The 15,707-nt window shown below is 43.0% G+C and overlaps 1 protein-coding gene across 17 annotated transcripts in view; it reads right to left on the minus strand.

Moving 5' to 3' along the window:
- Positions 1-237: 237 nt before the first annotated feature.
- The window catches only part of LRRC7 (leucine rich repeat containing 7), a 358,992-nt gene continuing 343,522 nt past the window's right edge, over positions 238-15,707 (minus strand). For 16 of the 17 annotated variants that reach the window (XM_077276763.1, XM_077276762.1, XM_077276750.1 and 13 more), the window contains one exon: positions 238-2,545. Coding sequence is in view for 11 of the 17 variants with exons in the window: in XM_077276750.1 (XP_077132865.1) it covers positions 2,438-2,545 (108 nt within the window). In the remaining 6 variants the exon portion in view is untranslated. The remainder of the gene's footprint in view (positions 2,546-15,707) is intronic. The other variant, XM_077276747.1, reaches the window with a different exon arrangement.

The following is a 15,707-nucleotide window of genomic DNA, read 5'->3' on the forward strand; positions in this document are numbered from 1 at the left end:
AATCTAGTAATCTTAAAGTGCCATAAAAAAGTGACAGTCTGTTGTAGAGCGAATTACAGTAAAAGGAAACTTTTCGCTCTTCTTACAATCGTTGATTCTCTCACTTTACTCTGCAGATGTTGCTCACAGGGGTGCAGTTTTGCATTCTATTGATATCATACATTCACAAATGTTCTCACCCTATGTTAAAAAAGAAAAAAAATAGACATATGGAAAAAAAAAAAAACAGGCTACAACTTTCTGGCTGTTACATTGTTACTAAAGATCTGAATCAATTTTATTCAAAATCTTCCACAGAAGCGCTTCAAAGCATGGAAAAATATCCTAGTAATAAACAAAGCCAAAAGGGTAAAACAGATCACATGCCGTCGAATAACTAACAGTCCTCGGTGCTCCATCTTGCCACGACATAAAAAATATACAAAGATTTTATAAACATTAATGAGCTCAATTTCACCCAGAAAAAAATAAATAATTCTTGAGTCTTCACATTCATTGAAGTTCATAGGAACGTTGGGGAAGAGTGGAGGAAGCGTGGTCCGTTCACCGGTGGGAAAGAAATCTTGCGATTGACGGAGAGGACAACGGCTCCGATGCCGACAGTCGATTGATTAATTGCGTCTTCAGGCCTTGATTTCTGGCACTGATACCTATGACTGATTTGGATCGTAAAATGATTTTTTTTGTATTGGAGAAGTAAAAAAAAAATGACAAAGGGTATACACTTATCTTCTGTGCCGTAGCCCCTTCCATCTGGTGTTCCCCACCAACGTTGTATGCCATGTCACATTGTAGAACGGTGCACCTAGTCTTTGATGGATTTTTTTTTTTAAATTTAAAAAAAAACATTATTACGATGTACCATAAAAAAAATTATATTGTGGTACCGTGCTAGCCAAAAAAAATTGTTAATGTATCAATGCCAAAAAAAGACAGAAGCTAGCCAGAAAAAAATCTAGATACATTTATTGGCTCATTAATAAAGGTATCACTCCTGGAATACTTTTGCCTTTTTTTGGCATTGAAAAAAAATAAATAAAAACAATTTTTAAATACCAAAACTATTATTTAGGTTATCATGATTAGGGTTTTTTTTTTAATAGTAAATTTAGCTCCTTATTGGTACGGTTGGTGATAGCCAATATGTCTGCCACAAGGCTTGGTACTAGGGGTGGATTAGAGTCATTTGGGCATTAGAGGTCATAGGTCACATACCAACCACTGAAACCATGACCTACTGTAATTGCCATGGCCATAGTGGTCCACGCTTTGTACCACCCATTAACCATGTAGCAGCAGTGATCTGCTGATCGAGGAGAGGAAGTTGCTGATGGCTGCTCATTTCCCCAGCAGCGGCCACTACAGGAGAAATGCAGTATTGCATGTGGTCATTTAACTGAATGGCTCTCCATTTAATACATGGATAGACTGGATCTGTCAGAGCAAGGGCCACTGCCAGTTAGTGTCTCTCCAGTATATCCCAGTGGGGCATATGAATATGATTTATTGAGCTAAGACGACCTATTACCCTTCTGGGCATTCCTTAATGCCTGAATGATCACTCGACTTTATTTAGTACCCAGCTTTCCTAGAATCCAGAGCATAACATTTGCCTTATCAGGACCCAGATGAGTGTAGGTCATGGGCAGACATATTCATTATCAACCTTTTTTTTTTTTCTTGGGGGGGGGGGGGGGATTGTCCATTTTATGCCGACTCTCAATGCTCCCCAGATCTCGGACCTATTTCCATATCACCACCCTGTATATATGAGATGACCTAACGAGCTCTCCTCCATGTCTTAATGAAGTCAAACTAATTAAACTCAATTAAGTCTAAACATTTAAAGTGGTTTCCATAAGGCATACGTATCTATTGTTTTATTATATATATATATATTTATATGTATAAAAAAAGGGAAATATTAATTCAGCGTAACATCTACATCTTTAATAAATACTTTCTTATCAATTTCTTCATAAGTTAAGAAAAATATTCTTCTGTTTTGTAATCTTTTTTTGTATAGAAGTCAAAATATGACTTGCGTTTCCTTCTAGATAATTTTTTATGTTCTGTATAAAAGGCATATACAATGTTGAGGCAGTGCTTCATGGCGGTTTTTTTTTTTTCCAGGAACCAGAAGAGCAGCTCGTGTGCTTCCACGCTCTCTATACGGTAAAATCCGCTTTGGGAAGAAACATTATTGGTTTTATAAAATTGCACCAAATGCTCAGCCTCCGGCTAATGGTAAAACAGATACAATATAATCTCAGAATCCGCTTTAGGTTTCCTATGTGTCTCGCCTCCTCATGTGTCAGTCAATAGGCAACATTTATCCTACATTTGGCACTGAACTTTGCCATTGATCCAGCAATTGGCAAAAAAATGTCTTAGAAGAAGGAGATCTGTCTGATATCATTACCAATTATAAAAATATTTAGACAGTAAGCTCACGTTGAATTACAAGGTCCACTGTGGTTGGAAAGTTCTTCAGGAGCGAGACGGCCATCTCGTGCTCCATATGTACAAAGCTGTGTCCGTTCACCTGTAATGGAAAGGAAATCTATCAAAAATGTCCCTTATCACATATGTCCTCTATCTATGCATCTCTAATCTATACGTATTTGGTGATCACATTATCTATACATCTATTTAACTACAATAAAGTAGTGGAGCAGCACAATAATATGCAACAGTAGGTGCTAAAGCCCCCTGGACATGTACCCAATTTGTCCATTAAATATATAAGTAGATTGTGCAAAAAAGAGGACTTTTATTACTCATGTGGTGACGTTGTGAACCCATCACTGAACTCATAGATATTTATCATCTATACTAAATCATTGGGTACCAGAGACTCTCTGGTGGCGTTAAATCACTAAGGGCTCATACTCACACGCGAGAAACTCGGACGAGTCTTGCATGTCAATGACCGGCACTCGGAACCGAGCGCTCAACTGCATGTATTTCTATATAGCTGAGCGCTCCAATCCGAGTGTCGGGTATTGACATGCAGGACTCGTTCGAGTTTCTCGCTTGTGAGTATGAGCCCTAAAAAAATATTTAGAATTGAGAGTCCTCAGTGGTTGATACCTTTTAATGGCTAACTGAAAAGATGGTAACAAATTGCAAGCTTTCGAGACTACATACGTCTCTTCATCAGGCAAAGACTAAAACAAATTCTGAAGAATCACATATTTATGCACAACATAGTATAGACAAAAAAAATATATATATATTTTTCTATCTACTGGCTAACACGGTACCAAGATATATTTCTTTCCTGTATCAGTATGAGCCCTAAGAGTCTGATCTGGATACTAAACCATTGAACTGCATGGACTTTGAGACATTAGATGGATTTTTTGCTCCCCTTCTTCCCAGAGCCGTAACTTTTTTATTTTTTGGTCAATATGACCATGTGAGGGCTTCTTTTTTGCGGGACGAGTTGTACTTTTGAAAGACACCATTGGTTTTAACATATTGTGTACTGGAAAATGGGAAAAAAAAATTCCAAGTGCGATGAAATTGAAAATAAAAGTGCAATTCCACAATTGTTTTTTCGTTTTTTTAACAATGTACACTAAATCCTGCCACTATGATTCTCCAGGTCAGTTCGAGTTCATAAACACCCAACATGTCTAGGTTCCTTTTTATGGGCAGCACGGTGGCTCAGTGGTTAGCACTGCAGCCTTGCAGCGCTGGAGTCCTGGGTTCAAATCCCACCAAGGACAACATCTGCAAGGCGTTTGTATGTTCTCCCCGTGTTTGTGTGGGTTTCCTCTGGGTTCCATTCCAAAGACATACTGATAGGGAATTTAGATTGTGAGCCCCATCGGGGACAGCGATGATAATGTGTGCAAACTGTAAAGCGCTGCGGAATATGTTAGCGCTGTATGAAAATAAAGATTATCATTTATCTAAGTGGTGAAAAAAATGTCAAAGTTTGTTAAAAGAAAAAAGTAGCGCCATTTTCCGATATCTGTAGCGTCTCCATTTTTTGCGCTCTGTGCTGATGTTTTTAGTTATACTATTTTGGTGCGGATACGATCTTTTGATCGCCCGTTATTGCATTTTAATGCAATGTTGCGGCGACCAAAAAAAAGTAATTCTGCCGTTTTGACTTTTTTTCGCATTACGCTGTTTAGCTATCGGGTTAATTCTTTTTTTATATTGATCGAGCGAATCTGAACACAGCGATACCAAATATGAGTGTGGGTTTTTTTGTTTGTTTTTTTTATTTTGAATGGGGAGAAAGGGGGGTGATATGAACTTTTATATATTTTTTTAAATATTTTTAAAAACTTTTTACTTTTTGCGTGCTTTAATAGTCTCCATGGGAGACTAGAAGCTGCCATAACTCGATCGGCTCTGCTACATACAGGCAATAATCAGATCGCCTGTATGTAGCAGAATTACTCACATGCTACGACCGCCGACCACCGGGCAGCGCTCACAGCAATCCGGCAATGACAACCATAGAGGTCTGCTGGAGACCTCTGGTTGTCATGCTAACCCATGGGCGACCTGCAGTCATGTGACATGAGCACTGATGTGCTGGAAATCCTGCCTGCTTGCCGGAAGCCCTGTTAAATGACGCTGTCAGTGTTTGACAGCAGCATTTAACTAGTTAACAGCCGCGGGTGGTTCGCAATCCACCTGCGGCTGTTATAAGCAAAACAGCTGACATGTGCCGGAAAAGATGTGAGCTCAGCAACAGAGCCCACATCAAAGGAAGGGAGTCTGATTTGGCGCACTATTACGCCTGATGTCGGAAAGGGGTTAAGCAGCAGCACATCAGGGACTGTGAGGATGCCAGGAACTAGATCTGGTACTAAACCACTGGACGTTAAGAAACGGCACATCAGGGACTGTGGCAACACCAAGAGCTAGTTCTGGCGCTAAACCACCGGACTTTAAGCAGTGGCACATCAGGGACTGTGGGGACACAAAGAGCTAGTTCTGGTAGCAAACCACTGGACATTAAGGAGCTGCACATCGGGGACTGTGGTGACGCCAAATGCTAGTTCTGGTACCAAACCACCAGACTCTGGGGAATAAACTACTGGAAAGTAGAATCTATCTGAAGCCTGTAAGCACAAGACACCAGGGGCAGCCTGGGTCACTAAACCACTGACCTCCTGGGACAGGTGAACTGGCAATAACTCCCAGGATGCTGAAAGCTGAGCTCTGTTATCAGTCCAGTAATTCTTTGTAATAGGAAACAGCGCTGCCATCTGCAGAATGCCAGCTAAACGTAGACTGTGCTAATAGGGACTTTTTATGTAATTTCTGTTATACTAGATTCTACAACCACAGTCATTCATGAAAAGGCTTCATTGGTCATTGGACGCTACTATGCAATGAAATCCAAACGGGCTGTATAGCAAGCTTACTCTTACTACTTGTGTTAGCAAGTCCTGGCCACCGGATGGCAGTAGTGATATTAAGAAGTCTGCCCAACAAGATTTATGTTTTCATTCTAGTCTAAGGACTAATGTTTCTCCTTGTGGAGAGTGACATGTCAAGCTTGGCATGTCAGTGAGGAGACCTAAAAACCATGCATGCTCCTCTGGGAAAATAAATATGCAAATTGTCTGTTGAGAGAGGAAGAGAACTAGAACGTCACCTATTGGAAGCAGCCATCCTTATAGTCAGTATCGACCCTTCAAGGAGCCTTGCAATATGACTTAAGGTACCTTCACACTAAACGATATCGCTAGCGATCCGTGACGTTGCAGCGTCCTGGCTAGCGATATCGTTGTGTTTGACACGCAGCAGCGATCGGGATCCCGCTGTGATATCGCTGGTCGTTGCTGAAAGTCCAGAACTTTATTTCGTCGCTGGATCTCCCGCTGACATCGCTGAATCGGTGTGTGTGACACCGATCCAGCGATGTCTTCACTGGTAACCAGGGTAAACATCGGGTTACTAAGCGCAGGGCCGCGCTTAGTAACCCGATGTTTACCCTGGTTACCATTGTAAAAGTAAAAAAAAAAAACACATACTCACATTCCGGTGCCCGGCGTCCGCTTCCCTGCACTCCTCCTGCATCCTGTGTAAGTGCCGGCCGTAAAGCAGAGCGGTGACGTCACCGCTCTGCTCTGTGGGAGATGCCGGAGATATTCGGCGCTGACACAGGATGCAGGAGGAGTGCAGGGAAGCGGACGCCGGGCACCGGAATGTGAGTATGTACTGTTTTTTTTTTTACTTTTACAATGGTAACCAGGGTAAACATCTGGTTACTAAATGCAGCCCTGCGCTTAGTAACCCGATGTTTACCCTGGTTACCAGGGGACTTCGGCATCGTTGGTCGATGGAGAGCCATCTGTGTGACAGCTCTCTTAGGGTAAATGCCGAACCAGAATTTCAACTTGCAGACACAGTGTTGCTCGAGATTTCCTGAGCACGCTCGGGTGTCCTCCGAGTATTTTTTAATGCTTGGAGATTTCGTTTTTCTTGCCGCAGCTGAATGATTTACATCGGTTAGCCAGCATAAGTACATGTGGGGGTTGTCTGGTTGCTAGGGAATCCCCACATGTACTTATGATGGGGCTAACAGATGTAAATCATTCAGCTGTGGTGATGAAAACTAAATCTCCAAGCACTAAAAAATACTCGGAGGACACCCGAGCATGCTCGGGAAATCTCGAGTAACGAGTATATTCGCTCATCACTAATCCTTAGTCATATTGCAAAGCTCATTGAAGGGTCAAAATTGGCTTTTGGGATTGGTGCTTCCAATAGGTGGCCCTAGAGTTCAAGTCCTCTTCTCTGACGAGGCAGTTTGCATATTTTATGTTTTGATTGCAAATTTAGACCAGCATGCTGGATATCTATCATCTATCTATCATCTATGTATCTATCTATTATCTGTCTATCTATTAACTGTCTATATATTATCTATACATCTATCTATTATGTATTTATCTATTATTTATTTATCTATCATCTATTTATCTATCCTCCCTGACAGAAGTTATGTCGCTTATCCATGTTATGTAAAGAAAAGCTTATAACCTGACGTTAAATTCATCCATTGGTTGTATAAATTATTCTTTTGAAAGCTGAAACCCTCCGAAATGTGGTTTAGGTTAAGAAAATAAATTGGCATCAATGCAGAAATATTGATCAGTTAATGGACACAGAATGGTCAGATTTTGGCAAGACACAAGTTTTGTCGCCTGGTCATATAATGCACCCAATCCTAGTTTACATCTTCACCTGTGCTCAGTAAATGATCGGTTAATTAGTGTGTGTGTATAAAAAGAAACCCAGCACCCCAGACCTTCACTTGAACTGCAACTTGAGCTCTGACAACATGCCAAAAATCCACCCTGCAACCAAAGCCTGGATTATCAAGAGGCTGAAGACCAGATTCACTGCAGAGGTGGCTGGCACCATTAATGTGTCTCCAGCGTCAAGTGCAAAGAATTAAAAAAAGATTTGAAGAGACTGGAGATGTGTTTGATAAGCCCAGGTCCGGAAGACCCGCAAGACAACTGCTCAGGAGGAACGTTTGTTGGTTAGAAAATCCAAAGCAAGCCCCTCTTCCACTGCAGCAGAGCTCCAACAGGCCTGGTCACCTCAAGTCCCTGTGTCAACTAGAACAGTTTATAGGATTCTGTATCGAAATGGCCTCCATGGTGGAATCAGTGCCCAGAAGCCAGCACTAAACAAAAGGCAAATAAAAAACCGTGTGGCATTTGCACAGTCCCACAGCGTGATAAACACATGGACGTTGGAAAAGTGGCAGAAGGTGGATTTTTCTGATGAATCTTCAGAAGCATTACACCACAGCCGCCGCAAATACTGCAGGAGACCTACTGGAGCCCGTATGGATCCAAAATACACCCAGAAAACAGTTAATTTTGGTGGTGGAAAGATCATGGTCTGGGGTTACATTCAGTATGGGGGTGTGCGAAACATTTGCAAGGTGGAAGGCAATATCATTGACCTAAAATATCAAGTAGTATTAGCTACCTCTTATATTCCAAATCATAAAAGGGGTCAAATTCTGCAGCAGGATGGTGCTCCATCTCATACATCCATCTCTACAACAAAGTTCCTCCAGGCAAAAAAGATCAAGGTGCTCAAGGACTGGCCAGCCCAGTCACCAGACATGAGCATCATTGAGCATGTTTGGGGTAGGATGAAAGAGGAGGCTTGGAAGACAAAACCAAAGAATCTAGATGAACTCTGGGAGACATGTAAGACTGCATTCTTTGCTATTCCTGATGACTTCATTAATAAATTGTATGAATCATTGTTGAACCGCATGGATGCAGTCCTTCAAGCTCATAGAAGTCACACGAAATATTAAATATGACTCTAATAGCACCACAGCTTCATTCACCAATGTTATGCAACATATATTTGTATTTTAACTTAATTATTTGTTTGAATATCACATTACTTTCTGTGGGCGACAAAACTTTTGTCTTGCCAAAATCTGACCATTCTGTGTCCATTAACTGATCAATATTTCTGCATTGATGCCAATTTATTTTCTTAATCTAAACCACATTTCGGAGGGTTTCAGCTTTAAAAAGAATAATTTATACAACTAATGGATGAATTTAATGTCCGGTTATAAGCTTTTATTTACATAACATGGATAAGCGACACAACTTCTGTCAGGGAGTGTATTATCCATCTATATCCATTGTCTATTATCTATTTATCTAGCTTATATTTAGCTATCAAAATTATTCAACTTCCGTTGCAAATTAAGTTTTTAAGCAAAATTTACAAATTCGGCTCTTTACAATAAACCAATAGAACATGGAGAATGTAAAAAATCTCATCACAACTAACCGTTCTGACTACTACAGTCTCAGAATTATTATCTCACTGAAAAGGATTCCTCATAAGAGCAGACATTTATCTCCAGTATCGGATGTAATAACCAAGAGCTTCATTATTTGCATCAGATGCTGGAGAGAAAAAAAAACATCAAATACCTGGACTGGCTCGGGGGATTGTATCTATAACATTTGATTGCATGTTAGTAATATCGTATCAAAAACATTAATAGAAAAGATGATTATTTGCACAAACATGGAAAACTTTGCACAAAAAGAATCAAAGGAATGTTCCTAGATATACAGCTGAATGCATAGTTCACACGTTCAGAGTTTCAGGAGCATTGCCCACACTACCCGGACCTAACAGAATGACGAAGTTGTCACTGGCTACCACCAGATTGAGGAGGCAGGTGCTCAAAAACCACTGAGTAACTGCATAAAACCTGCTGCAAGATTTGGTGGCAGCAGGCACTTAGATTTTGGTTGGCACAGTAAGGCCGGGGCTCCACTGCCACTTTTTGTAGCCCTAGTGATTGATTTGAACTATTTAGTGGCAGCTGCAGTCCACCCTGTTGCATACAACTCAATGTACTTCATTGGACTACAACTGCTTAATAGTGAAAATCAATCACTAGCGTTAAAAAAAAAAGTGTCAGTGTAACCCAAGCCTTAGATGCCTTCCAAATGCTAAAGGTCTTCATCCTGAACTTCATTATGTCACCTCTGCTGATCCAAAAACACAAGAAAAGTTGGCTAAAATTTTCTCAACCATATAAATATTCACAAAAACGATAGGATTCTGTTCTGTGGAGCGATGAGCAAAACTGTAACAGAATAGGCCCGTAAAGGTGTCAGTAGACACAAACTGTCTGTATCCTGCTGTTGTTTGCCTGTACTCTCCCCACCTGATTTGTATTGATTGCTAGGAGATAATAAAGATTTTTCTATGATGTGGTGAGTGCCGTCATCTTTACTTCTATTACTTGGGGCAAAACTGGAATCTTCCAGGCCTCTGAATCAGCGGTATATCTGGAGGAGGAGTGAAGCATCCACTGAAAGTAACACCCTGCCTCCAGTGAAGCACGGTAGTGGCTCGGTGATGTCTACAGTGTCAGTGAAGCGTGGCGATGGCTCAGTGATACCTACAGGGAAGCATGGTGGTGGCTCAGTGATACCTATAGTGAAGCTTGGTGGTTGCTCAATGATGTCTACAGTGTACCATGGCGGTGGCTCTGTAATATCTACAGTGAAGCACAGTGGTGGCTCAGTGATATCTACTGTGAAAAAATTGTGGTAGTTTGTCTACAGTTAAGCACTGAGGTGGCTCAGTGAGGTTTACAGTGACTCAGCGGTGGCTCTGAGGTCTATGAAGCACGGCAGTGGCTTGGTGACTGATACCTACAGTAAAGAATGGTGATGGCTCGGTGATATCTACAACGTAGTGTGGTGGCTCAGGGAGGTCTACAGTGAAGCATGGCAGTGGCTCTGAGGTCTACTATGAAGCACAGCAGTGGCTTGGTGACACATAGTGAAGCACAGTGGTGACTGATACCTACAGCAAAGCATGGTGGTGGCTCAGTGATATCTACAGTGTAGCACGGCGGTGGCTCAGTGATATCTATAGTGAAGCATTGTGGTTGTATGGTGTTGTCTACAGTGAAGCAGGGTGGTGGCTCAGTGAGGTCTACAGTGAAGCATTGTGGTGGCTCTATGAGGTCTACAGTGAAGCATGGCGGTGGCTTGGTGATACTTATAGTGAAGTTTGGCAGTGACTCGGTGGTACCTACAGTGAAGCCTGGCGATAGCTCAGTGATGTCTAGAGTGTAGCATTGCGGTGACTCGGTGATGTCTACAGTGTAGCATGGCGGTGGCTCGGTGATACCAACAGTGAAACATGGGGTGTGTCGGTGATATCTACAGTGTAGCATGGCGGCTCTGTAATACCTACAGTGAAGCATGGTGGTGGCTCGGTGATACCTACAGTGAAGCATGGCAGTGGCTTGGTGATGTCTACAGTGTAGCACAGTGGTCACTCAGTGATATCACCCAACAATGGTGATGCTTTACTATAGATTTCTACAGTGAACCATGGCATTGGATTTGAGTTCTACACTGAAGTGTGGCGATGGCTCTATGAGGTCTACACTGAAGCGTGCCTCAGTGATGCTTACATTGAAGCAGTGAAAGATCATGTCTTTTGTGAGGAAGCTGAAGTTTGATTACATAGATTAGAGGGTTTGTCTGGGTGCAGCATACATGAATATGAGATGGACGCAGGTCTGACACCATGATGATAATGACACCATAAATTACATGTGGCGGAAAATCTATTTAATTGGAATTATAGGAGAGAGTTCTTTACAGTTAGAGCAGATTTACTTGAAAATTCTCTGACCAACAGGTGGCAATGGGAGATACATTTGCAACAACTCACAGGAATACATTGTTTATCGTCTACACGTAACACTTGGGTGAAGTTTCCTAGTATTAATGCAAAGAGACAGGATGACAGCCGACATGTAATTGCGAACATTTCTTTATTATGCATGTGATTAGACTGAAAAAGTTTCCATTTTGACCTTGCAGTCCCATATAAAACTCCACCCAGGTCACTGCACTGTGCATTATTCATGAGCCTGTCTGTCTTTACATTGTTACAGATTTACAGAGGTGAATAGTCATTGAATTGTTAGGCTACGTTCACATTAGCGGCGGGCGCCGCATGCGTCATGCGCCCCTATATTTAACATGGGGGCGCATGGACATGCGTCGCACTTGCGTTTTGCGCCGCATGCGTCGCTGCGGCGCCCGCGTCCGGGCGCAGAGGACGCAGCAAGTTGCATTTTTGCTGCGTCCAAATTCAATTAAAAAAAGGACGCATGCGGCGCAAAACGCAGCGTTGTGCATGCGTTTTGCTGCGTTTTTGTTTGTGTTGTGCGCTGCGGCGCCGACGCTGCGGCGCACAACGCAAATGTGAACGTAGCCGCTGGCTACGTTCACATTTGCGGTCAGCGCCGCAGCGTCGGGCGCCGCAGCGGCGCCGCATGCGTCATGCGCCCCTATATTTAACATGGGGGCGCATGGACATGCGTTGTGCTGCGTTTAGCGCCGCATGGCCGCAAGCGTTGGACGCAAGAAACGCATCAAGTTGCATTTTTTTTGCGTCCAACTTTCGGCCAAAAACGACGCATGCGGCGCAAAACGCAGCGTTTTAGCGTGCGTTTTGCCGCGTTTTTGTTTGCGTTGTGCGCTGCGGCGCCGACGCTGCGGCGCACAACGCAAATGTGAACGTAGCCTACACATGTACTTGTAGGAAAGGCAGAGAGAAATGTGTGAATACATTTCTCTCTGCCTTTCCTGCACTGATCTGTGCTGGAGAGACAGCTGAATGGGACCTGCAGAGGTTGCTGGCAGGTGATCAGGCACAGGAGGACTCGTGCCTGCAAAGAACTGAAAGTGTGGGGAATTAAATATGCAGTTGAATACAATCCATGTGGGATTCTTCCAAAGCCAGGGACGGACACCATTGGTGCAACTTGAGCAACCACACAGAAGAACAATGTGAGTGTGAGCTATGTGTGCAGCAGTGCTTGTGACGAAATGGGTGTGGATGTATGTAGCATAACTGTGCATCAGTGCGGTGTGACAAAATGTGTTTGTAGAAGAGCTGTGCGTGCAGAAGTGTGTATTTATGCATCAGAGCTATGTGTGCAGCAGTGCTGTTTGACAAGGTGTGTGTATGTAAGCAGCAGTGGTGTGCATTTATGTAGCAAAGGTGTGTGTGCACCTGTGCTGTGTGACAAAACATGTGGATGTATCTAGGAGAGCTATGTGTGCAACAGTTGTGTGACAGAATGAGTGTATTTATGTAGAAGAGCTGTGCATGCAGAAGTATTGTGTGTATTTATGAATTAGCGCTATGTGTGACAGTGTGTATGTAGCAGTGCTGTGTGATAGTGTATGTATGTAGCAGTGCTGTGTGACAAAGTGTGTGTATGTATGTAGCAGTGCTGTGTGACAAAATGTGCATTTATTTAGCAGAGCTGTGTGTGCAGCTGTTCTGTGTGACAAAATGTGTGTATATATGTAGCACAGCTATGAGTGTAGCAGTGCTGTGTAATAAAGTGTGTGCCTGTATGTAGCAGAGCTATGCGTGCAGAAGTGTGTGTGTATATAGGTAACAGCTGTGTGACTATATGCAGCAGCGCTGTGTGTATTTGTACTGTTTGGGTAGCCGAGCTGTGTGTATCTACAATGAGTGCACTGTGTTCCTCTGGCTTTGCCATGTTTGTGTATGTAATGATGCAGCAGAGCTGTGTGTGTGTATATAGTGAACGTACTGCATAGAGACACTAGCAGGAACTAAAGATACCGTCACACTCAGCGACGCTGCAGCGATATAGACAACGAGCCGATCGCTGCAGCGTCGCTGTTTAGGTCGCTGTAGAGACGTCAAACACAGCAGCTCCACAACGATGCAGGAGCGATCCTGTGACGTAACGGCGACTCACTTATCGTTCTCACAGGTCGTTAGCTCCATGTTTAACATTGCTGACATCGTTGCTTTTGCTGTCAAACACGACGATAAACGCCGACCTGACGACCAAATAAAGTTCTGGACTTCTAGCTCCGACCAGCGATATCACAGCAGGATCCAGATCGCTGCTGCGTGTCAAACACGACGAGATCGCTATCCAGGACGCTGCAACGTCACGGATCGTTGTCGTTCTCGTTGTAAAGTTGCTGAGTGTGAAGGTACCTTTACTGTTACCTCCCTATACGAAGATAAGTACTACGGACCCCTCTACTTATTTACACCACCAGAGAAGTGTTATTTAGCAGAAAACATGTTTTTCCTATTTTCAGATCTCTAAATCCCTGAGCTGTATTATGGAACTGGCGATTCTTTTTTCATTTTTTTTTAATCACTGTATTAAAAGAGCTATATCTATATTTCATCTGTCAGTTGTGGCCGCCACAAGGGGGTGTTTTTTTTTTGTTTTGGATGAGTTGTATTTTTTAATGTACCTTGGTAACTAAGGCTAGGTTCACATCGCGTTAGTGCAGTCTGTTTAATGGATCTGTTAGGCTACGTTCACATTTGCGTTGTGCGCCGCAGCGTCGGCGCCGCAACGCACAACGCAAACAAAAACGCAGCAAAACGCATGCACAACGCTGCGTTTTGCGCCGCATGCGTCCTTTTTTTGATTGATTTTGGACGCAGCAAAAATGCAACTTGCTGCGTCCTCTGTGCCCGGATGTGTGCGCCGCAGTGACGTATGCGGCGCAAAACGCAAGTGCGACGCATGTCCATGCGCCCTCATGTTAAATATAGGGGCGCATGACGCATGCTGCGGCGCAGACCGCAAATGTGAACGTAGACTTAAATGGATGCGCTAACGCTGATACCCAAATTCCCTTTTTTTTTTCTACGATTGCGCTAACGCATGGTAGCATTGCATTGACATGCGTTAGTAATAGAGGTCTATGCACAGCGAACGTGTCCATTCGCTGTGCGTTAGACCTAACATACCTGAAAATGCGGTAGACCACGTTCGAGGGTGCGCCACAAAGTAACGGATGCCGATTTTGACATGCGTTAGGATGCGTTATGTTAATGGAGGGCAATAGGTGTATTAACAGATCCGTTACGTTGCGTTAGTAATGGATCCGTTAAACGGGTGGCACCTAACGCGATGTGAACCTAGCCTAAGTTATTTAAGATTCCGGTGCAACCTGAGTGACAATTGTAGTAGTGTATCCAAAGGCAGACATTGTGGATACAACCCAGCTTTCCCAGAATGAGAAGGCAACAGCTGAGCAGAATTTAATAAAAATTTCCTGTGACATGAATAATAATCTAAAATAATTCTCACCCACAAGAACCCGGCAACATGCAAAACAGTTTGTGCCATTAAAAAAAAAAAACACGCAAAACAGAAAGCAGATGGACCTGATTATAGTCAATGTGTCCCTTATGCTTCAGTTTTCATTTGTTTAGTTACGGATCTGTTTTCCTTGTGATTTCTGTTTCTCTGCTCCTAAAATGTCACTTCACTGAAAATACAAGTGTGCACAGAGCCTAAACCTTTTCTACCAAGCGATGAGTGGTAAGCGGTGGATCTAGAGGCCACATATCTATCTTTCCCCATACAATTGGCATGCATGCTCAGCTAGCGGAAAGGTGTTTTTGTTATCATTTCGCCAAGGATAGACCGCCATCCCCACTATAAAACGGGGCTCCAGTTATACAGTGAGGAGCGCAGCACTCGGCCGCCTCTATTGGCCCCACAGCTCCATTCACGCTCCTCCTTATTGTGCGGAGGGATAAGGGGCTTAGACCCCTGTTCTAATAATCAGTGGGGTCCGGCAGTAAAACATTTATCCATCCTGTGGGGGGGGGGGAGAGATTGCAGGGTTACTCTCATCACGCTAAATGGGTAAAATAGCTTCTAAAAAACAACCAAATTGCAATTTACCTCTTATTAAAAATCTTCTCTGTTCTAAAACAGAGGAGTTTTTTTTATTTCGCAGTTTACGACTCGTTGCATAGGTTACAGAATACCAGCGGTGGCCAGTTTCCTAGGCAAGGATTGCAGCGCTTACGTGCTATTTGGTTCAGAGCTTGCAAGTGCTGCTTTGATTCTGGATCCAGACAACTTGTTGCCTTTCCTCTCCTTCGCTGCTGCAGAATCTGCACTGATACATTGTAGCAAGAAGAGGATGTGTTTCCAGGTGCCGACCACCCTGTCTGCCTTACTTGAGTTACAGGATGTCGGAATAAAGGATTTATTGTAATGGGACGGCGCTCCTCAAATCCATACAATAAATGGAATCGGTAAAAAATGACTTTAAAGATGTGAGTTTCTCAGGAGGGCAGTAAATTAGACGCAGTTAGTT

This window comes from Ranitomeya variabilis, chromosome 8, assembly GCF_051348905.1.
Source record: "Ranitomeya variabilis isolate aRanVar5 chromosome 8, aRanVar5.hap1, whole genome shotgun sequence".
NCBI lineage: Eukaryota > Metazoa > Chordata > Amphibia > Anura > Dendrobatidae > Ranitomeya > Ranitomeya variabilis.